The sequence below is a fragment of the Egretta garzetta genome, unplaced genomic scaffold (assembly GCF_000687185.1).
Source record: "Egretta garzetta isolate BGI_Z169 unplaced genomic scaffold, ASM68718v1 scaffold343, whole genome shotgun sequence".
NCBI lineage: Eukaryota > Metazoa > Chordata > Aves > Pelecaniformes > Ardeidae > Egretta > Egretta garzetta.
In genome coordinates, this window is record NW_009259038.1 from 343,021 (window position 1) to 365,851 (window position 22,831).

Here is a 22,831-nt window from a genome sequence, read left to right on the forward strand (position 1 = left end):
CCGGGCAGTCCTGGGCGGCCTCTCGCAGACGGACTCCCGTGACTACAGCTTGGTGACAGCCAGCTGTGGCTTTGGCAAAGATTTCCGCAAGGGCATCCTCAAGAAAGGCATGTGCTACGGGGATGACGCCTGCTTCGTGGCCCGGCACCGGTCGGCAGATGTGCTGGGTAAGTGCTGGCGGGGCCCTGCTCCGGGTGCTGAGGTGATTTCGGCCTCCTGACCTCCCCTCCTTGAGCCGCACATGGCGAAGCGGCTCGGGCTTCGGTCACAGACAAAGGAGCCGGTTCCGCCTGTAAATGTCAGCGCGAGTTCTTGTTTTATTTTTTAGTTTTAAAAGAAAACGGTCATGCTCTTTGCTGCAGCACGACGCCCACCTCACTCAGCCTGCCTTTGGGATGGGGTGGTGTGGGTGCCGGGTGTCTGGGCCCAGCCTTAGCGTTCCACCTGTAAGGCCTAGTGGCTCCGAACGCCGCCGAAACAACTTGCAGTGCATTACCCTTTCTGAGTGCCTTGAAAACCTAACTGAGCCCCATGTCTATGTATTGCATTTCTGCCTAAAGGATCGTTGAAACGGGCACTTCCTGATTTTAGTGCGTGCCGTGTCCTTGTCAAGTGAAAGGCAAAGTGACATTGAGACTGGTTTCAAATGTCAAACTTCAATTTCAGTGTTTGTGCTATCCTGATTGCGCTCTGTGGTTTGGCTTCTCATGCAAAATGAATCTTAAGGGGTCAAATTTTAGAAGTAGTGAGTAATTCCAGATAATCAGTGGAATCTTCACTTTATTAGCAGCATTGCTTTTGACAGTGCTTGACCTTTCTCCTGTGTAGTCAAGGTTGAATTTGGCTAACTGGTGCTCTGTAAAAGTTAGTTTTTGAGCAACTGACAGAAATAATTTTCACCAAAACTTTGACAGAGGAAAAAAAAGCTTCCTCCCCTCTGCCCCCTTTTTTTTTTTGTGGGGTGTTTTTTTTTTTTTTTTTTTTTTTTTTTTTAATTTAAAACTAGTGGGATTGCACTGCAGTGTCTTGTGATGTGACGGTGCTTGGTGCTTCTTCACAATTTGGTGCTGTCATTGTAACTTGGTTGCCGTTTAATATAGCTGAGACTTTTTTTTCAGGAAGCTGTAACGTGGTGCTAGGTAACAGTTTTGCTGATTATCCTCAAGGGAGCTGTCACTCTAAGGGTGATGCTGCAGCTTTCAAGCAGATGTGGAAAACTGGTCGATGCATTGTGGATACTCTGCGTCTTTTCTGTTGTGCCTGTTCCAGAGAAACTTTTTTCTATTAGAATTAGCTGTTGGACAACCTTCCTTTTAACATGTGACTAAGGCTGGCTGCCTTTAAAGTTCATGCTAGGCCAGCACTGATAAATAACTGAGCAATCGGTATTTGCCCGTAAGAGAAATGCAGAATCTGCTTTGCTTAGGTGGACTCTTTGCATGGAGAAGCGGGTGGATTTAGACCCATTTGATGATGTTTAGGGTTTTTTGGCCATATTTGGTAATTACTATATGTGGACCTACAGCTTGCCTTGCCTTCCTGCTGGAATCAACAGAGAATTGCCTTTCTAAGTTGGTCTTCGCATGAATTTTCATGGCAACTTGAAAACAAACAGAATTGTAACTCCACTTGAGGATCAAACAGCAAAAGCGGCATCAGACCAGGATATCTGAAATACCAAGGAGAAAATAATTTAAATAGAAGTTGGTGGTGGTTCCCCTCCCCCCCCAAAGCTGTTTTCATGTTAGTTCCTTATTGCTTTTCTAATACACATACCAGAAAATCAAGATCTCTGTACACTCTGCAAACAGTAGCGCTCAGGATGGATTTTGATGCTGTCTAACTTGATGCTTTTTCTTCATCTGCTTAGGGACAGGGTTTAGTGGTGGGATGGCAGTGTTAGGTTAATGGTTGGACTTGATGATCTTAAAGGTCTTTTCCAACCTAAACAATTCTGTGATTCATCTATGTCTCTCTAGTTTACAAACATAGTAGTTTTCTCCTTGTTTCTGCTACTACAGTCATCTCTCTGGTCTCCCTTTCTCAACCAGTTCTTCTACACTGCTGCAAAAAGAGTTTCAGCACCCGTGTTTTCCTGCCCTCAACTCCTCTTACTTTCATCACAAATCTGAGGTTCTGTATCTATGTTTTAAAGCCCCTCATAAATTTTTTACTAACTCAATACCTGCCTAGCTCTGCACCTCAACAAAACAGGCTGAGCTGAACTTTTCAAGCTGCTTTTCAAGCTTCATTTTTCAGTGTTAGTTTAATGAAGAGACTTGTGTGGTTTTAGCCAAAGTGAACACTAGACGCAGTAAGAGTGCTTTTAGAGAACAGTAAATTTTAAGTGTATCACTTGTTAGTCTGCCCTAGTAGTCATCAGTGACAAAGCCGTGCCAGATAATTAATTTAAAATACTTCCGTGCCAGTCTCTTCTAGAACCAATATATGGGAAGCAGGCCTGTGTGGGATGGGTATGGGTGTGGTGTAACAGTGAAAGAGCTACTCCCAGCCGCTTGGCAGGAGCGCTCGGGGATTCATTTTCTTAGGTCAAACAAAAGTTGACTAGGCAGTGTGTTTATAGCAGACAGAAAGATGCTAAACACTTCTTTTGTTGTATGTATACTATGTAGTCTTAAGACTGAAAATTTATCAGTGTCTTCTAGTCTGTGCTTTGTCCTTTCATAGTAAGATCAACAGAAAGCTTATGAAGGTTCATGATGAAGATATGTTATTTCCAACCCTCCCATAGTTGTTAAAGGCTTAATAAGGTCTGTTACTGCTGTACTTGAATCCTTGAATGTTTTGTCTCTTACTTCTCTCTGGTATGTACCTGTTAAATGTGCATGTTTTCTTCCCATTCTGAGCACAGGGAGAAGGAAGAACTCAAAACCAGAGTGTTTCCTTTGGGATCAGTCTGAGAAAAGGAAATGGTTTTACTACTAATACAAATCTCTAGAGCTTTATGATTCAGGCCCATGTTTCCTTTTTGCTGCTGCTTGTACCATATTCTACCATTTTGTATGTTCACTGTCAGTGTCTTGGTTGTCCAGATCCTCAGAATATTCAGATTTCTTCTTGAGACTTGGTAGACGTTTACATACCTCTTCCCTCATGTCTTTGTAACTGAGAAGGGCAGAAATTGTGTTTTTTAAAGCTGAAAGTGAAAACTTCTCAGAAACTGACACCTTTGGTTCTTTCAAATTAGCATAGGAGTAGAATTTTTAGTGCATAGGAAGCAAAACACAAATTTGAAGATTGAACTTAAACATTTTATATAAACATTTCACTTATTTAACAAAACTAAACATTGAAGCTTGTTTATGAATTTTGAAGAGTCTCATGTTGGGGGTCATTTTCTCTTTTGTTGGGATCTGCCTTGTCTTATTCCTGCCTTATCAGGCTCCTGATGGCTTTGCTAGTTTTTTTAATGGATTTTCCAAGCTGTTGTGTGACTCATTATTGAAACATTAGAGCAACCAATGTGCATCCCGTGACAGCATCACTTATACAATGTCTGTGCTGGGTAGAAGTTTGGGTGTAGCCAGTGTGACTTGACTAGTCTTCCAAACTATTTCTGTCTCCCAGCAGTGGTAGGAAAAAACTGTCTGGCAGCAGGGTACTGTTTGTCCACCGTAAAGTTAAAATTTGGTAACTGTTCTAGCTGCTGCAAATCTTGATATTTTTTGGGGGGGGCGGGGGAGGTGGTGTGGTATTGTAGGGCAGCTACTCTAAACTGAAAGGAATTGCACTTTACTTGAAATTAAGTTTGTCAGCAGCCTGCATAGGAGGTAAGTAAAACTCTAGAGTGACCAAGCCCCTGGAATATTGTTAGTCTCACTGTCATCAAGAAAAGTAAACTACAAAACTTAAAAGGATTTGTAGATGAAATGTCAAGGTTGCTCTGGTAACTACAGAGGAGGAAGGGATTCTTTCTTTGATGCCTGAAGGTCATGTAAGACTACGTTAAGTGGTTTATTTGCTATCATACCTATTAAAGAGATTGCTGCCTTATCATAACTTGCCACACTACAGGAGGCAATTCGTCTTGCTTCAGAGTAGCCTTTCACCTACTTTATTGGGAGAACTCAGGACATCTTAGAGGGAGTAATCAGCAATCTGAAAAAAATTGTAGACGTGTCTTAGTTTGTAATAGACCAAATTAAATTTTCTTTTTAACATGGGAGCATAAGTACTCTCATTTGTAGAGAAACTAGATTGTTGAGAAACATCCCCCATTAACAACCATATTCACCGACATTCTTGTCAATACAGCTAATCCAAATGTCAGCAGAGCTGTTTTTAAGTAGCATTGAATGTAACCTCTTAGAAATGTGTTAGCTCTCTTTCTGAGAATGACGCTAAAATCTGGCTGTTACTCTTTACCACGGTTTCTGGAAGTGCATTGCACACAATGTATTCGGATCATAGTCTGCAACTGAACGCTTACTTTAAGTGCTATTGATACTTGTGGGTAGTAAACAATTTTCCATTCATATGTGGATCTTGGCTTGAAGGAAAGGTAGGTTCTGTCAGAAATCGTGGAAGGAAGTAAGCAAAGCTGAAGACAGTGCAGTAGGTGAGACACTTTATCATACCTGTGTCGCAGGAAATGTTGCAAAAAGCTTCCACTGCTTACTTTGGTTCATCCGCGCTATATAGTATTGTGAGCCCGAGGTTGTTCAGGCTGTAAGTAATTTCAGTACAGCTTGGCTGGTGTCTGTTCTACAGTGCCTATCCCTTTTCAGCATTTAAGCCCCAACCACCAGTAGCAGTTGGGCTACGAAAATAAGTTCCTGGGTTGCTCAACACCTTGAGAGATTAAGTAGCTATAACTATGTAGGGAAGTTTATACAAAACTTTCAGAGATAAATAATACTTTAGTCTTCTCCTGTAACTCCCAAAATCCACTGAGTGATTCCTCAGGCTTAAATAAAATTGGTAAGAGATCTACCTGGTAGAAAACTGCTTCAGGAACAGCAGTGTACTGTAGTGGGAGGGTGTGTAGGGGGGAAGATATAAGGAACTGCTGCTTTTTCCTGGAAGTAGATGTACAATTTAATGTTTTCAGTTCCTTATTTCTCCTTCAGTCTGTTCTTCAACATCATTCTCTCACTTTGCCTCTTGCTTTTTGTTCCTCATGATCACTTAGCCAGTTATTCTTCCAGTATCTTTCTATTGAATGCAAGGGAAGTTTAAGGTCTACTGTAAATTTTAAAATGTGTATTTCAAATACGTAACCTTTCCTTTTGTAACTAGTTATCAGTCACACACAATCTCCCTTCAGGGATGTGTATTTAACCAGGTTATTTCTTTTTCAAAACCTGGGGAGGGGGATTAGATGCTTTTTGCCTCTAACATTGTGATCCCATACACGCTGCCAGTGAAGCTGCTAGGAGAGTTAGTGCTGGCTTTGAGCATGTGACTTGCTTTGGATGGAGAAGCTATCCATTGCTGATAAAACAAGAAATCTTACCAGTTTATCTGATTCTGATATGTTGACAAATACTAGGTGCTGTGTTTCAAACTTGGGTAGTGCAACAGATCACGCTTCTACCATTTTAGCCTTTCTTCTGTAGCTGATGCAAAATAAGTTCAGCCACAAATATATCCTTTTGATGTTCCTTTATCAGTGATTCATTGCTAATTCAGGTAAGGATCTTAAGAAATTCAAAGTTCAATAGGATGTGTGGAGTGTCTTGCAAAGGTAATTGTGGTTGCATGCAAACTGACATGCTTGTGCTTGCCTGGTGCTTCTGTGTGTGATTATTATTCTTAGATGATGCAATATTTGAAAGTATCTATCTTTCAAGAGATTTTTTTGGACAGGATGAGACTTCTGGACTCTGACCATGGGCAGGTTGGTTTGCCAGCTAGCCAGAACTTCCACTCATAACACTTTATATTAAACAGGGTTGGATTAGTATCGTGGGTTTGCTCTGAACTTTAAGCCTGGTTAGTTTATATTTGCTCTGAGCTAGGTGGAACAGCTGGGTCTGACTTAGAAAAGTGTGTGGCAAAAAGCACACATTACTAGTCTCAGCACTGGCTGGCTCTTCCCTGGGCTCCTGCAGTTAAACCTGTGTGTTGGCAGTCAAAACAACTTTACGTTTGCATTCAAACTGGTATTTTATCCCAAGTGCTTTCAGCATTTTGAAATAAATTTTGACAAGCTTCAGTGCCGGTGTCTTTGCTCAGTTTCAGTGCTGCAGCATCAGTCACTTGTGCTCTGTCTTGAAGCTTCGTTGCAACTGTCTCCCTGAGAGATCGTGATACGCTGAATCTTTAGGAAGTTAGAGCCAGTTTTTCGACTGACACATGCAACGAGTATTTAATCTGGCAGTAGTGTTTGTGTATTTTCCAGCAGAAGGCAACGTAGGGGAGTGTTAACTCTGAAAGATTCTGAAAAGTCTCCATGATATAGTTAAATACTTGAGAAGTGTTTATTCTTTTCAAGGAATTTATTGTAAAATTTTCAATTGCTTTACTTACAGGGCTTGTTCATGTAGCCACAGGCATTTCACTGTGTCACGTGGATGTTTGTGTAATTTCTGCGTAGGCTTGAACAGGGAATATCCAAATAAATATTCTTTCTATAACACTTTCTGATTTACTGAATTGCTTAGAAAAAATCAGGGATTGCGTACAGTTCAATTTCGGCAATTCCTCTCAGCTACACCGTTTGTTTTACGTGTTCTGTGATTCCTATTTTGTAAGACGTTTATTTTAATTTAAATGGTGGATACTGGAAGACCATATTTAATGTTTTATGGCGAAATGTAAGAAAATTAAAACCTGAGTAATCTTTTTCACTTGTTAAAACAGTAGTTATTTTGAATATTTACAGGTTTTTTTTGTCTTGGATGAAAACAAAGATCATCTAAATGAATAGAGCTTGGCATTAGTCCTCAGCAGTGATACTGTCAGTAGCTGTACCTTTGAATTTTCCTTTGGTGACAGAGGGAAAACATGCTATTACATAAAAACCAGTCCATTTTTATGAGTTGAGTTTTCAGTTCTTGCTGCTTCTGGAGTTTCAAATATCTCACAAATAGTTTTGCTCCTTGTTTGCTGTATATCAAATCACAAAGTTTGCTTAAACTTTGTTCTCATTTACATATATCAAATCACAATTTACTTCTCATCAATTTCAGTAGCAGTTTATTCAATCTGTTTTAAAATCTCATATTCCTTTCCCATAAAACTGTGTAGTTTGTGTTGAGAATGTAGAATGTAAAAGATACTGGTTTTATTTTAAAACCATGCAGAAGGTAGGATGGGATGACTAAAGACCTTAGGGAGCGTAAAAAATCTCCTTTTAAGGCAAAAGCAATAAAAGTGGATGTTTTCTTGGTGACACTGTGTGGTGCAGGGCTGCTTGAATGGGCTTTGCCTATGTACTGCCATTGATCTCGACGGCAGCAGTAGTTCCTGGCCCTGTGCCGAGCAGGAGGAAGCATTTGACTGCTCTGGCAGTGTTTGCCAGCCATGCTTTGGGAGCCAACAAGGTCATTTAGCTTAAATTAAATGGACTGACCTATCATCTTTAAGAGGTAGAGTTTAAAAAGAGAAAGGGGGGGGAAACCCCAACAAACCTTTGCAAAAAACCCAGCATTGTCCATTTTGGGCAAGGACAAGAAATAATTGCCAGTGGTGATACACGAGTTCGTGAGCTGATGAGGTGGTGTGGAGGTGAAAGCATGCTCCGGGGCCCGCTCCTGAATGCGATGGTCCCGTTTGCTTCTGAGCCAGCGATGGAGGAGGAATGCGCAACTGTCTTGTCGATTCTTAAGCAGACAATCTGTTCTCTTAAGTATGGTGCAAAGCTAAGTCAGAGGACCTACTTGTGGACTGTCTGATGGTTTTGGAAGGCACTGGCAGAATGTACTTAAAGCTCTTTATAGCTTGCAAAAAGCAGACAGGAAGGCAGACAGACAAAGCCGTTACGTGGCTCAGGAGAGAGTATGAACCATGCTGCCATGATTACGGATTCAGATTTCCTGCGTCAAGTAAGAAATGAGCAAAGAAAATCAGGTGGCATGCTCTTATTTTTGCTTTAAAGATTGAAATAGATTTTGATAATTAACCGTATCAGGTGCTTGCTATGATGGCTTTCTTGTACTGTTTACTAATGCTGTAGTGGTTTTGTCTCCCAAGATGACCGACGCAGAAATGATTGCTGATCACTTGAGGCATCTCCGTAACTTCTGATGAGCTTGTTTTGTTAAGCTCCTTAGGGGCCAAAAGCTTGGGACAGTACTGTCAGCCATCATCTTTTTAGTGCCTTAACCCTGTTGGCAGTGCAGCAATGCTAGCAAAAATACATCTGTTCATCTTAAAGGGGAAAAAGCCGCTCATGCGGTAACTTCATGTAAAGGAAGCATCATCCTCCAAACTGAAGCTTAGTTTCTATTTCAAGTTCTAGATCTAGAACTTTTTCTTAATAATCTCTTATTCTGGACTTGTCTACATGGCAGCAGAAAGCAAAGGTTTAATCCGGCATTAACCTGAAGGTGTGGGACCTGTAAAGAGAGGATTAGTTGTTCCTGAAGAAACCAGAAAAGGCATTTTGGAGAATGCCAGGGTTGCTTGTGCCTGAGCTTCTGCCCAGGGTCTGGTCTGAAGGGGTGAGTACAGGGATCTGCCTTCCTATAGTGTTCTTCTAAGGAAGCAAACAGACAAAGCAGGTGTCTAAAAGGTTGTGCACTATTTTTGGGAGAAATCTGATTAATGTTGATAGGCTGTTCAGAATCTAGCTATAACCTCCTGTCAGATTATAGTTCGTGCCAAGGTCGGCTCTAAACCTTCCGTCTCAGTTTCAGATGGTGTCCCATGTGAAGGGCATTTGTAGATGAGGCAAACTTAGTTTTACCTTCTCAGTCACTTTTTCATGCCTTAGCTAATAGTGGTGGTTTTTTTCCAAGGAGGCTGCTGTTCCTCAGCACAATCAGAGCTCTGAAATTGGCTCTCCCTGCTTTTATCATGAATGTAGTATTTTAGCTTTATTATGTTACAGAAGCCTGTGCTTGAAATGTGCCTTACATGCTGAGGATCAAAAAGAGATTTTGGAAAAATGTCCATGTAGAAATATTTCTATCTCATAAATAATACCTTCAAACAGTCTTTTATTGTTAAAGCCACTTGAGGAGATTGAAAATATTTTAGCCAAACAGGCAGCAGAATATCATACCTGTGCTTATCTCCCTCTGACCACCCCTCTTTTCTATGTGCATCTTTGCTATTTGGGAATCTTCTGAGAAACCACAGAGTCGAGCTTTGGCAGAATTGGTCTAATTTTCTGCCATCTAGGTTGTTTTGAATAACTGAATGAAAATGGACTGGGTCATGGTCAGTTGTCATTCTCTTGCTTGGCTGAAGCTGTAAGCAACAAACCATCCTTGCAGGGGTAGGTCCCAGCACCATGTTGGTTTCATGGTTTTTTGAACACACTGTGAAAATGGAAGTTAAGTTCCTACAGAAATTGGTATCGCCAAGTAGAAAGCAATATGCTTCATATGAGCAAATAGCGTGAGAAAAAACTTTGGGCTGCTGAATTGCGGGGAAGAGTTTCTTTGTTATTTCTGTCCTATTTAAAATCTTAACAACCTTCATATTTAAAACTGATAAAAAGTCTTCTTCCTTTTTAATGGGGTAATCAAAGGTTAATGTGATTGAATCCTCCTCCCTCGCCCCAAATTTCCCATTAGTTGTTCTCTAGTGAAGTCAGCCTCCTCACAGAGTTCTCAGCATTAGGCTTTTACCTTCTCTTCAGCAGTTCAGATTATATTTAGTGATTTGTCTAGGAGCAAATGTCAGAAGTTACCTTAAATACTTAGTTTTTTCTTAATCAAAAATGTTTTGCAAGCAGGGGATATAGCCTACTTTTTAGTTACTGAGGATCATAAGTGATGTCAAAAATTTAAAACCTTGCTTTGGAAACAGATTCTGTTCATATAACACTTATTTTCTGTTTTCTTCTAGGGGTAGCAGATGGTGTAGGTGGCTGGAGAGACTATGGGGTTGACCCTTCTCAGTTCTCAGGGACTCTAATGCGAACATGTGAACGTTTAGTAAAAGAAGGACGGTTTGTACCAAGTAATCCTGTTGGGATTCTCACCGCAGGTTATTGTGAGCTGCTGCAGAACAAAGTACCTTTGCTTGGTAAGAGAGCAAAAATACATAAGTTGGATCTGTGCTGTATGTTATCTAGATGTATATTTTGACAAGGTTGCTTAAATCTCTTGTCAGCTCCTACAACAAATTTGCAGGCAGTTGTCTTCTAATTAACCAAAACTCATAGAAATGTAGTTGTCTTGGTAGCATCCTTACTTTTTGTATGTTTAAAACCTCTTGATTTATTCAGTAATGCAGGCAATATGCGTGTGTATGTGTGTACATAAGAAAAATAAGGCCTAGCTGCTGTTGTGTGTGAAGGGTGGCAATTCACCAGTGCTTGCAGAGAGTTTGCAAAACGAGTTCAGCAGTAGAATGTGCTGTGGCATGTGCACTCGTTCGCTCTGTTGCCTATGTATAAATAACTGTTCTCTGTTGAAAACTCTTAATGGTTGGTTGTGGCTTTTTGCTTAAGCTATGCAAAACCAAATATTTTCTGATGATAATGGGATGCAATTCTGCTCATTCCTTGCCTTACTGCTCCTCTTGGCTTTATGTCCAATGAACTTTAAACCTGATTGGTTGACTTAAGTAGTTTATATCGTACAGTCGCTGGTACCATTTTTTTTTTTTTTTAATAATTCTTTGTGGGGGAATTCAGTACAGATTTTTTTTGAAAGCAAACTAAAGTAGATGCTTAGCATTTTCTGTGTCAAAGTTGATTTTAGACAGGGCATCCAGCTGCCTTGGGAATGGTGAGCGGATAGAAAGGCTACATTTGGCCTCAGCTGACAACCTTGAAAACAGAATACTCTTCTAAAAGGGCATGTGACCTCTTATGCACCAAGAAAGTGTTACCCTGCATGATACGCATGCTTCTCACCTGACCTTAAACTTCTGTGCCAGAAGAGTGCTGTGTAAGCTATATTTAACTGGTCTGCTGAGCTTCGGAACAGATGTTCTCGCATTATATGCCTAAAGAATAGGTTTGAACCTCAGAAGTGACCTTAAGTATCACTAAAATAGCGGTGGTTGGTAACTACGTTTGGATTTTGTGTGTTTAATAGTGCTTATTTGGGCAAAGCAGATGTAGCTGTAAGTGGTCTACAAAATGGGCCACTGGTGAGAGCTCTGACAACGGCTTTGTAGACGGAGGCAGCCCTGCTTGGCTTGACCTTTCGGATTCTGAAAAGCGGCATATGCTGAGTCACAAGATCTGCATTCCACACATGGCCTCCTAGTTACACTCTGCTAATGGAGTTAGAATTTGAAACTAACGATCGTTAGTGTTTCTCCTTTAACAGAGAACAGTATTTTTAGAAGTAGAAATAAAACCCTGGAATTACCACAGCACTGAGCATTTACAGTTTATTTAAAATAAAGTGAAGGGAGAGGACTTCATTAAGGAGGATTCATTAGGCATTAACTTTGCCTTGCTGTTGTGCTTTAAGTCTTGATACTTAGTTGATCAGAATAGAATCTAGCAAATATTTTAAAGTAAAACTGAAATGGGAGGAAACTGTGCCATTTATGTAAACATTACTCTTGTATTGCAGAACAGTCTTGGGTGCTGTCACATAGAAAATCTGATTTCATTTTTTTTTCCCCTAAGATAACGTTTTGACTTACCGTTCGCTAAGAGTGGAGAAGGTCCTCTGTGCCTTCACTAGAGAACAAATGAAGTGCAAGTGTATTGCAGGGAACTCCCTGTAGTAGAAAGGGAAACATCTGGAAGAGGTGATGCCTAGAGCCAGCTGGACTTGTGCACTAACAAGCCTGATTGTAAATTTAGCTCATTGCAAGCTTGTGGTCTGTCCAACATATAGCTGTGCTTGGAAGCTTCTGCTGAAAGAAGATTAGGATAGAAGATGAAGGCTGTTCACCAGCTGGTGACAGGGGAACTTATGTTAGAGGCAGAACACAAGAAGAAATGCTCTAGCTGTTTTTCACCCTCTTCAGGCATGGAAGTTCCTTCGGCGCATGTGCTGTCCTCTTTGCAGAGATGAAGTGATCGCTGTTTGCTGTGAAGGGCTTAGTCTGTGGATGGGGTCTTTGCAATGCAGTTATTGTTGTGGCTTGCAACCAAGCACAGTTGGTGGCTACTGCCCAGTGAATGGATCAAGAATTCCTCAGTGCCCTCAAGCATGGCTGGGATAGTTCTGAGCACGATTGACAAGTAGATTTGTTTCCGTTCTGTCTGACCTTAATCTGGAATAGTATTTGTCTCTGAAACATGTTTTCTTTAAACTTGTCAAGGTAGTATCCTGAAGATGTGACAGAATTATTATTTTTCAAACATGAAGATAGCTCTACAGAGCCATACTATGAAGAAAAGCATTTTAATGTTCCGACAAGAGCAATAGAACAATACCTAATACTTAATTGCAAGCAGTTCTTTACTTGGTGTGGTTTATTTACAGCTGATGAGTGAAACTGTGTGGAGAGCACCTAGCATTGTGTGGATGCTACTAGAATTCTATTATCTCAATGATTTCGGAATTTCAGTATTTTATGTGACTTCTGTAAATCCAGTCCTATAGCAGAATGTGCTGACATATGTTGGGATGGAAAACTGTAAATAAAGTGGAACAAAACAGGTATTTGTCAGCATAATGTGTTTACCAAAATCAAAGCAGGAAAAGCGAGTCCTCTACAAAAATCATAGTTTGTCTTGTAAAGGTTTCTAGCATTTTGCTATTGTTAGTGTATGTTAATTTTGACATTGAGTGTTTCCATTTATTCTGATTTGTATGCTTTGATAAATATTTGAATATTGGAATAATTAATAATAATAATTAAAAATAAACAATTGGGATAAGTAATAATAAACAATTAACAATAAGCAATTTCTGTAAGGCTAACTCCAGTTACTGTATTCTGTTTCCAGGAAGCAGTACAGCTTGTATAGTAGTTCTGGACAGAACAAGTCATCGCCTACATACAGCCAACTTGGGCGACTCTGGGTTTTTGGTAGTCAGAGGAGGAGAGGTAGTACATCGCTCTGACGAGCAGCAGCATTACTTCAACACTCCGTTCCAACTGTCAATAGCTCCACCAGAAGCAGAAGGAGTTGTCTTAAGTGACAGGTAAGAGGGGAGAGGATGTTACATTTTTAATCTGTGTATGTGATCAACTCCCCAAAGGCTGCAGTTTTGCTGCTGCGGTGCCCTTTGGTGCAGCATAGCTCGTGGGACTTAAACGTGTGTCTGCTCAAAGGGTGTTATACCTGCCTCCCCCGTCGTCTGTAGGTAACGTGGACATTTCTCACCTTGTACTTAACAAACTTGTATGCTGTTGCACAGTCTGAATTTACTGAGCTGATTATTCATTCATGGTGGCTTATTCCCATAGTCTGTGGTGTGCACTAGGCATGTTCTGATCCATGGAACAATGTTGCTCAATAAAGCTGCAGTACTAAGACTGCAGCTGGTGTATGCACCGGGCATCCTGCGTGAGTGGCTCGTCTTACCCAGTAGCTTTCGTTCCCAGTCCCTGTCTGTACTCTCTTGAGGCTGGTTTGGAGTACGCTAATTTAGATATCTTGGCAGTGAGGTAGCAAGGACTTGAAGAATAGAGCAGAGGGACATGTGACTAACTTGTATTTCCAAATAGCTCTGTTTCCCGCAGCATATTGTATTTGACCAAGACGAGCGAAAAAACTGTTTGGCGGAACACCAAGCTGGGAAATGAGAGTATGAGGAAAGGACAATCTGCTCACAGAAATGAGTTGTTTCAAAGGCAGACTTGTACTTGTGTCTTCCCCTAAGAATGTCAGGCTGATCCTTCCTCTGACTTCGTGAAGTCTCACCAGTAATAAAAAATAAAAAATAAAATAAAAAAAAATAAATCAGCTTTCAAATATGTCTTAAAGTACAGCTTTCAAATTCATGGTGATACACTTATTATAGTGATATCCCTCTCCTGAATGCAGGAAGGTGATAAAGGGATCTTCAAAGAGTGACCACAGCATACAGGGAGTGCAGTAGGCATCTTAAATTTTTGATACAAGGTTTGGACTTGGTGATCTTCAGGGTCTTTTCCGACCTAAAGGATTCTATGAAATACCAAGGCAGATGCAGTAAGGGTTATGACTTTAGTGTGGGTTAGGTTATTGAAACTGCTGCCCATTCGTGCACGTGATTTTATTACTTCATCATAAGTGGAGAGAGGAAGCTGGGGTAGAACTCTGAAATTAGAACCCTAATCTCTAACCTCTTTATCAGGCTAAAATTAAATGATTGATTGAAATTCCAGAGCTGTAACAATCTTAGTATTTCTGAGATCCTGTGTCATCCATGGGAAGGCAAAAACCAAAAAGCACAAGGATAATTGATAATGTCCAGTGGAAGTCAGGAAAGCAGTGACTCGAGAGTCATTGCGTAATAAGGAAAGCGCAAGATAAATGAGCTCCCACACTTCAGTTCTGAATCATGATTATAGCTTCCTGGCTAGCCTCTGCACTGTTCCTGACGCTAATTAGTACTCATGCATGTTGTCTAAATGCCTCTCCAGTACTCTTTTTTTTTTTCTATTTGTTGTCCCAGTTAAATGTTAAATTTAGCTATATATGGGAATAGGCAGGCAATCTTAACTCTGTTAACCTTCCTGACGCTACAAATCGATTGAGGAAAGCAGCTCTCCTGCTTTCTGGCATAACCAAACGGCTTGGGATGCAGCAGTTTCTCCCTTTTAAAGACCCCTGAAGCATCTTTAAAAATGAAGGGTTTGTCATTATGCTGCTTCTGAGAATCAGATTTTGCTGCAATATTCATGACCAAAATAGCTATTGTCTCCTCTTGCGTTGTGTGATGTATTAGACATGAGTAGACCTGCCAGCCGTGGCCTCCTGGTAGCAATTTCCAGCCATGTTTCATACTCCATTGCATTAGAAAGTGATTCAGAATCCTTAAGTGTTCTGGCCGTGCCTGTTATGAATTGTCCTTTCAAGTGTAGCTTTCTTGCCCATGGAAGATGAGTGAGAAGGAAGCCCCGAGCTGCCATTCTACTTAATGGTTTCCATGGAGATACACTTGGGAAGCGGATTAGTTTGCAGGATTGTTCATCTGGGAATTCTAAATGCAAATCCTTTGTGTAATAGCTGAAACATTACCTGTTTGCAATCACGGTTCTTCTGTTGGGGCTTCCTTGACAAGCCATCCTGGTGCAAAAGCTCCTCAGTTAGTGATTATTTCTTTCTTTTGCAGAAAAACAGGTAGCAGTAGTGAATTACAAAAGCTGTTGATGTGCTAGTTTGACGTTGCTTGGTGTCTTAGTGAAAGCTGGAGTCCTTTTCTTTAACGTGTCTGTCATCTTCGCAGCCCTGACGCTGCTGATAGTACTTCTTTTGATGTCCAACTCGGAGACATTATTTTGACTGCAACAGATGGACTGTTTGACAACATGCCTGACTACATGATTCTGCAGGAGTTAAAAAAGCTGAAGGTAAGCGCGTGTATTCGGAATCTCTGCTATCTGTTGCACTGGTTATCTTAGGTACTACCATGACTTTTCATGCACCTAACGTTTGTATTTTATAGAAAAGACCCACTGCGAAGTGCTAGCGTTTAGAGACCTTTCAGTTAATACCACGTGTGAGCAGTAGAAAGGGACGCTGGCCCCGAAGCGCCGGCTCTTGGATCGGCACTCAGGCTGAATCCAGAAGCTTGGGCACCGGTGATGGGAGGGAGAGGAGGAGGAGGTGTTGGGTAGCAGACACTGCCCCTGGCCAGCTGCTCACACGTTGTGTTCTATCTGTGCTTGCACGCTGTAGATTTATATACATGAAAATACAGCATTCTCTCATGGGTTATTTGAGGGGGTGAGTGATATGCTTGAAAATGATCTGAAGCTTTCCCGAAGGGTTATAAAGCGGTAATTCTATAGTATGGGCTGTCTGAATTCTGGGTTGCGTGTGCTGGAGTATCTTCAGTGTTCTGTAAAAAAAAAAAATTATTGACAACTTTCCCAGGTTAGTGACCACAAATGTTCTTTTTAAATAGTAAAAATACATTAAAACATTGTAATTTGGATGAGAACATGTAGCTTAAGGCTGTTTACTTACAGAAAGGTAAGTATACTTGGGAGATATCAATATGCATAACTCCCTGAGGCAGCTCTTTTGTTACGAAATGCAAATAAGGTTCACATGCAGAATTAGAGTGAGGTTTTAAAAAAATTTGGCCGTCTCTTATCCTGCAGCTACATAACTGAAAGGCAGTGTAAGAAAGAGAATGGGTCCTTACAGACAAAATGTCGGAGAGACCCCTGGACATCAGGCAGGCTCCTGTGTCCCCTCTCTCCGCAGTCCCCACTCTCCCCGGTGCAGCCTGCAGGTCTGAGGTGGAGCAGCTGGGCTGTGGAAGGGCAAGAGGCGAGCGCGAGCTGTGACAGAGGCTTCAGCTCGGTTAGCAGAGGTGATGACGGCGCTGAGGGTGTAAGGCGCTGTCACGGTTCGGAGGGGCCTGCCCGCTGACCTGCGTGGCTGTGCCCTACGCTCTAAGCCAGGTCAGGGCTCTGCCCGCTGCACGCCCACCTTGCTGCACACGCCTGAGGTCGGCCTGCGTGGCCGCGGGAGGTGGAATTCCCTTGTGGAAGAAAGTTGAGCTCCACCTTTAGGCGTGTTTGGGGAAGGCACTGAAGTTCCCCGGGAGGTTCAGCCAAAAGTTAATCACGTAAATGCCTGCTAATTCCCCAAACTGCGGGGGAGACTCTTGAAATGACAAGGCATTTTAAAATAGCTACAAACCAAAAGAGCAGTGGTTGTCGTGTCACGTTGGCTCGAGGAAGAAAAGTCTTGGAGTAAAGCAGCAGAATTACTGAAACGGGGGGGGGGAAAGATGCTTAAAATGCAGTCAGTATAAAGTTTGTGTGCGCGATAATTTTATTTTCCTTATCTGACTTCTCAAGTGCCCCTTCTCCCCAAGTGCGCTCTTGTCGATTTGGGTGCGAGGGTCAGAGAGGTGAGACTGTGCCAGTCGAGGTGAAGCCTAATGACCTCGGCGGAGCCCGCGCCGCGCGGGAGGGGAGGCTGTGCCAGCAAGAGCTGCTCCTGTGTGAGACCGGGCTGCCAAGCCTCTGAATTCTACACCTCCTCCAAAAGCAGGTCTTGTAGCTGCTGGCAAGGAGTAGAGGTCTGGGAGCTCAGGTGTGAGGATTTGCAATTCTAACCCAAATTTAAAAAGCTTAAAAGATGGTGAGGGCTCCACCTGGAAGAGAAGGTGATAACCAGCGCCCTCACCTGCGAGAGAGGGGCCGGGCAGTCAGGGGGCTGTAAAAGTGACGCGCATCGGCAATACGGCTGCGGGCTGACTTTCTTGTAAGAATAAACTTTTCCCCTCATCAATTTAGAACTCCAACTACGAGAGTATACAGCAGACTGCGCGAAGCATCGCTGAGCAAGCTCACGAGCTGGCGTATGATCCCACTTACATGTCACCGTTTGCACAGTTTGCGTGTGACAACGGATTGAATGTGAGAGGTGAGATGATTTCCCCCCCACATCCCCCTCCTCCCACTCTCTTTGAGAAGTCTTAAGCAAAGTGAGGTTCTGTTGTTCCAAAATCTGGTAGGAAAACGGGATGTTAAGAAATGGGGTTGGCAGTAGGGCGCCCAGCGCGCAGGCTGGGTTTGGCAAGGACCCCAGCTCCTGGCGTGGGTCAGCCCAGGCCCCGGCTGGTCAGAAGCCTCCTGTGGGGAAGCAGCTGGAATGCAGTGCACTGACTTTTTTTAATATTTTTTATTTTTTTATATTTTTTTCATATTTTTTATTTTTTTATATTTTTATTTTAAATTTAGTTTTATTTTTATAATTTTTAGTTTTATTTTTATAATTTTTAGTTTTATTTTTTATAATTTTTTGTTTTATTTTTAGTTTTATTTTTTATAATTTTTATTTTTTATATTTTTTAGTTTTTATAATTTTTAGTTTTATATTTATTTTTTAGTTTTATATTTTTCTTTACCTAATACGCACACGCCTGCCCCGGGAATCTTGCTTGATACAAGTTCTCCAGGCTCTTAGGGAAACTGTTCTTGACTTGTTCCTTGGGTTCGGGTGGGTGGGTGTGGTTTGGGTTTGGGGGTTTTTTTTGTTTGTTTGTTTTTCAAGGCCTTCCATTACTGATGCTTTTTAGTCAAGATTGTGCCCGCTCTTTGGTGCTGGGGGTTTTTTTTTTTGGTTCAAATTTCTGACCCTTGTACCACTAGCATCCCTGCCCTGATCTCTAGAAGGACACTTAACACCTGGCGGAGTTCAGAGTCCCGTCAAGCACCTTTTTTTGGTTGTTTGTTTTATTTTTTAATAAATAAATATCATTCTGCTAGTACAGATGTTCTCGTTACCTCTGTATCAGCAGGGCAGAATTCCCTGCAGGATCCTTAAGCGCCTTTCCTAAGGGCAGAGACCACGGAGCTCGGCCATTCCGTAGCAAAGCTGCAGAGCTGAGCCCAAAGAGCCGCTCTGGCTTGCTGCAGAGCAGAATAGCCCTTGGCTGAGCGGTTCCTCCGGGGGTGAGGGTCTTGCTCTCGCTGTTGAGGTTTGGAAAGCGACCACGAGAAATGTTGGGTAGCTTTTAGAAAGATATGTAGCAATACAGTGCGGGAGAGGATGCTAAAGAGGCGTTGGATTTACAGTCAATTCCTGAGAAGGTGCTTTTGCGTTGCGGCTTCCTTGGACCAAAGCCATGTCAGGGGGGTTGTACATTTACTGAGAAAAAAAAAAAAAAATCAAAAAACCAACAAACAAACCGCAACAACCAAACCCCCAAACCCACAAAACTAAATTGTCTGCTAGAAAAGGGGCTTTCTGCTCAGCCAGCGACAGCGTCCGAGGTGGTGTGCTCCGTTTAACAGTTTGTGCTCTCACTTAGAGCTTAAAAGGAGAGCGCCGCTTCGCTGCGTGAAGCGTCCTCGCTGCCCTCGGTTGCGCTTTGGAAAGGAGGTGGAGCAAGCGGGAGCTCTTGTGTCTGCACAAAGCAGTTTGTTGAATATTTAAGCTATTTCCAAAGAGCTCTCCGTGGGGGAACGTCGCAGGCTGTAAGAAGATGAAATAGTTTTATTTTCCTTACATTGCAGGGGGAAAACCAGATGACATCACCGTCCTTCTTTCTATTGTAGCTGAGTATACAGACTGATCTGCCCGGCGCGTCGGCTTCTGGCGCGGTCCTTGTCCCCGAGCTCCTCGCTTCACACGTACGGTTTCCTGCTGGCAGGATCGCTTTCTTCCTTCGCAGCTGATCTCAGCAGCCGGTTCTCGAGCGCGTTGCCTGTCTGGAGACGCAACCGAAGTCATTGCTAAGAACCGCTCGCGTAGTACACTGGTCTTTGTCTGCCGGCAAGAAATGAAGAAGCTCAAGGCTTGAAGCATGTCTTTCAGAGCTTAGTCGTTGCCCTTAAAAGGGGGAAGATCAATCCCACGTCCTTCCTGCGTTTGGAATTGTGACTTTCAGAGGAGTGGAGTTGGTTTATCATCTTTCAGACTAGATTCGATAGGAAAACCCACCCCAACGAGAGGGCACGTTACTCTATTTACTAGAAATGTTCTCTGTCCATCACAGGGTATGTCCCAGGCCACCGTTCCATCAGCCTAGTCTTGTTACAGTGATAGCTGAGGTTTCGTGTTTCCGAGCTCCGGTTTTCAGGAGGTTTAGAACTGCTGTAACCGTTCTGCTCTTGCCATACATGGTGTCAGCCTAGGAGCCTTTTCTAGTACGAAATTTCAAAACCCATACTTAGTTCTAAGTTAAATGGATGCAAATGTGTTTCGTGATTTCAGGTGCTTAACTGTGATCTTAAAAGTTCTGCAGATCATTCGTCCGTAATGGGCCCGGTATCTGGATGTTTTGGCTGTGGATAATTTTTATTTTATTTTATTTTTAAAAAAAAAAAAACCAAAAGTTTTAAGCAGTCTCAAAAAGCCGAGCTGGCCAAAGCTTGAGGTCCTTTCAGCGTTGTAACCCATCTCGCCAGCGCGGGATGATGCGGCATAAATGCTGGGGTGGGAGGGGTTGGACAAGGAACAGACCACCCTCAGCTCCGCGCGGCTTCCCTTTGGGCAGATAATTCTGTTGTGACCGAAACGTGATTTGTGTTCCCGATTGCCATTCTCGCCTGCGTAGAACAGACCACGCCGCGCCAGTTTAAGTCCAGTCAATCTTTACCTTTCCGACTCTCAAACGAGCACCTCTTCCTTACGCGGCGGCGGCGGCAGCAGCAAGTGCGTAAGTGGAAACTAATGATGAATAATCAGCAAATCTTACATTTCAGTAACTAAAGTTTAGGGGTTTCGGAATGAACCTTCATGATGTTTACAGTTCTCGAACAGCCACTTTGCAATATTACATTTCCTTTTGAATTACAGCAGCTCGCGTTTGCCCCCCCCCCCCGCCCCAGCAAGCTTTCCTTTCTCTTGCCCGAGGTTCACACAAAAAGCGGAGAGCTGTAAAGATATATATATTTTTGGTCAGTTTTTCATTAACTTTTTTGCTGGTAGAAAAGTACGTAGAAATAAATTAAAGCCATGTTTTTATATATAAAAAAAGTCGGGTAATGTTGCTGTTTAGGCGAGTGCAGTTAAACTTGGTCAGTAAGTAATCTTACCTGCTCTCGAAAGGAGATTTTTACTACCTGGTTTATTGTATTAAAACTGTTTAAGTTTGAGGTTACCTCAACTTGTTTAAAGAATTTTTGTGGACTTGTACTGTATATTTGCGTAACTACGTCAAGCTTTTATTTAAGATCATTTAACATGTACCATGTACATGTCATTTTACTGTATTTCAATGCATCATGCTTGTAACAGGCATTTCATTTATAATAAGTGATTAATTTGGAAGCTCGTTGGTAATTTATCTGCTATTCCTAAATTGGCATAATGTTAGCGATCGATTTTAAATCACCTTGTAATTACTTGTCAAAAATGCCTTAACTACCCTAACTTGACCAAAACACTCTTTTGGTGAGGGTATGGGGAGGATTATATTAATGAAGACAATTTAATGAGTTTTGCGATCCGTGGAGCAGTCGCGTGGTGGATGACTTTGCACAAATTGTCAGTCCTTGTCGTTGTGTAAAATTGAACAAGCTGCGCCTAGCGGTCTCGTTAGGAGGAATGTATCCCCGCTGCAGTACAGGGCTTTGCTTCTGGCGGGCGGGAGGGGCTTTCTCTCCCCAGCCCGCGTGTCTTTTACGTTTTATTCTCCAGTATTTACTATCGCGCGTCTCGATTAGAGCAGATTGGATCAATTCTTTCCCTTGAACTTCCCCTAAACCACTGCAGACCCGGACTGTGCTGCACTCTGGCCCCTGGCTCTCGGCACGCGGTGGGGTGAGACTCGGCCGCTCCGCAGCTGAACAGCGCTGCCAGGCGGGTGCCACGCCAAGCCTCACGCGCCCTGGTAAAGCCGAGCTTAGCTAAGCTGGGTCTGCAGGGCCGTTTGCCTCATATCACACCGTGATACTTTTTTTTTTTTTTAAAAACAAAGAACAAATTTGGATTTTAATTTACAAATCATGAGTTTATCCCTCGCCGGACACACCAAAGACCAGTAAAGCTTATAGCTTTTCCATCTGTTTATAAAGCAATACTGTATTATAAAGAATTGATATTTTTATCACATGCTTGATTGTTTTTGGTTTTTTGTTTTGGTTTTTTTGGAGGTTTTCTTTGGGTTTTTTGTTTTGTTTTGTTTTTTTTTTAAAAGATGTGCACTCTAAACATATCAAACCTAATTTCTTCCTATGAACTTAAGCTGTCTGCGCACAACAGATTTTTGGAAAAGGAAATGACAGGGCCCGTACTATGAAAATAACTTTAAACGATGCACGAAGCAGTAAGGCTTCCTAGGAATGAGATGATTGCGACCGTTTGCGAGAGGAGCGTGCGGGAAGGGAGTTCCGTGAGGTGGAGGCGTGGGCGAGCGGAGCGCGGGCTGGCCTGCCGCTGCTGCAGGGGGTGGGCGTTGGGTACCGGGGGCTGGAGGTTCGGGAGCAGGGATCTGGAGGAGGAGGAGGAGGAGGAGCTTTACGCACCGGTAACCACGGAACGGGGCTGGCGGGAGCTGGGGTTGCTGCAGCAGCGTTACTTGGTATTTGGGCAAAACAGGGCTAAGATGTGAATTGGAAAAACTCTGTGGTTCCTTGCTACTTTTCTGGCTATCTTTGGGAGACCTGCAACATACAGCTTCCCTCTAAATGTACTTTTTTTTTGTGTTCGTGAGGAAAGTATGGCCCAAAAAAAAAACCCCAAACCCAGATTTTGGGACCAGGCGGTTATGACTGAGGCGAGGAGGGGGGAGAGGTGAAGGTCGGGCAAAGATGTGAGGGATTTGGGGCTGCAATCTCCACCTCATGGTACCGGACGTCCTTTCTCGGGGGGGCGGGAAGGGGGGGGGGAACCCAGATTGTGTGTGTAGAGACTGACTGTATGGAGTAGTGTCTTACAAAGATAGCTGAGATGATGAAGCAAATCTGAGTCTGTATCTAATGAGGATGCTTTGTTGTTGTTGTTAAAATGAGACTATCATCTATGCTTACCTAAGAGGCAGTTATGTGAATTTCATGTCTGAGGTATAACTTATGCAGGAATAGTTCTGTAAATACATTTAAATGAATTGTAAAGATATTTAATAAATATAGTATTTATACTAAAAAGTGGGTTTTTTTTTTTTTTTAAAGGAAAGCTGACGGCACAACCTCTGTTTGTTCCTGCAGTGATGTCGCT

General features: G+C 42.4%; 2 protein-coding genes across 2 annotated transcripts in view; one reads left to right on the forward strand and one right to left on the reverse strand.

The window, feature by feature from the left end:
- Positions 1 to 6: 6 nt before the first annotated feature.
- On the forward strand, positions 7 to 21,424 carry PPTC7 (protein phosphatase targeting COQ7). Its single transcript, XM_035890455.1, has 6 exons — positions 7 to 167; positions 9,982 to 10,161; positions 13,001 to 13,199; positions 15,432 to 15,555; positions 17,461 to 17,590; positions 19,186 to 21,424. The coding sequence occupies exons 1-6, from the start codon at positions 110 to 112 to the stop codon at positions 19,242 to 19,244; spliced, it is 750 nt and encodes a 249-aa protein (XP_035746348.1). The 5' UTR covers positions 7 to 109; the 3' UTR covers positions 19,245 to 21,424.
- RAD9B (RAD9 checkpoint clamp component B) overlaps positions 19,992 to 22,831 on the reverse strand; it is a 14,992-nt gene continuing 12,152 nt past the window's right edge. The window contains exon 11 of the mRNA XM_035890448.1: positions 19,992 to 20,548. The gene's annotated coding sequence lies outside the window, so the exon portion shown is untranslated. The remainder of the gene's footprint in view (positions 20,549 to 22,831) is intronic.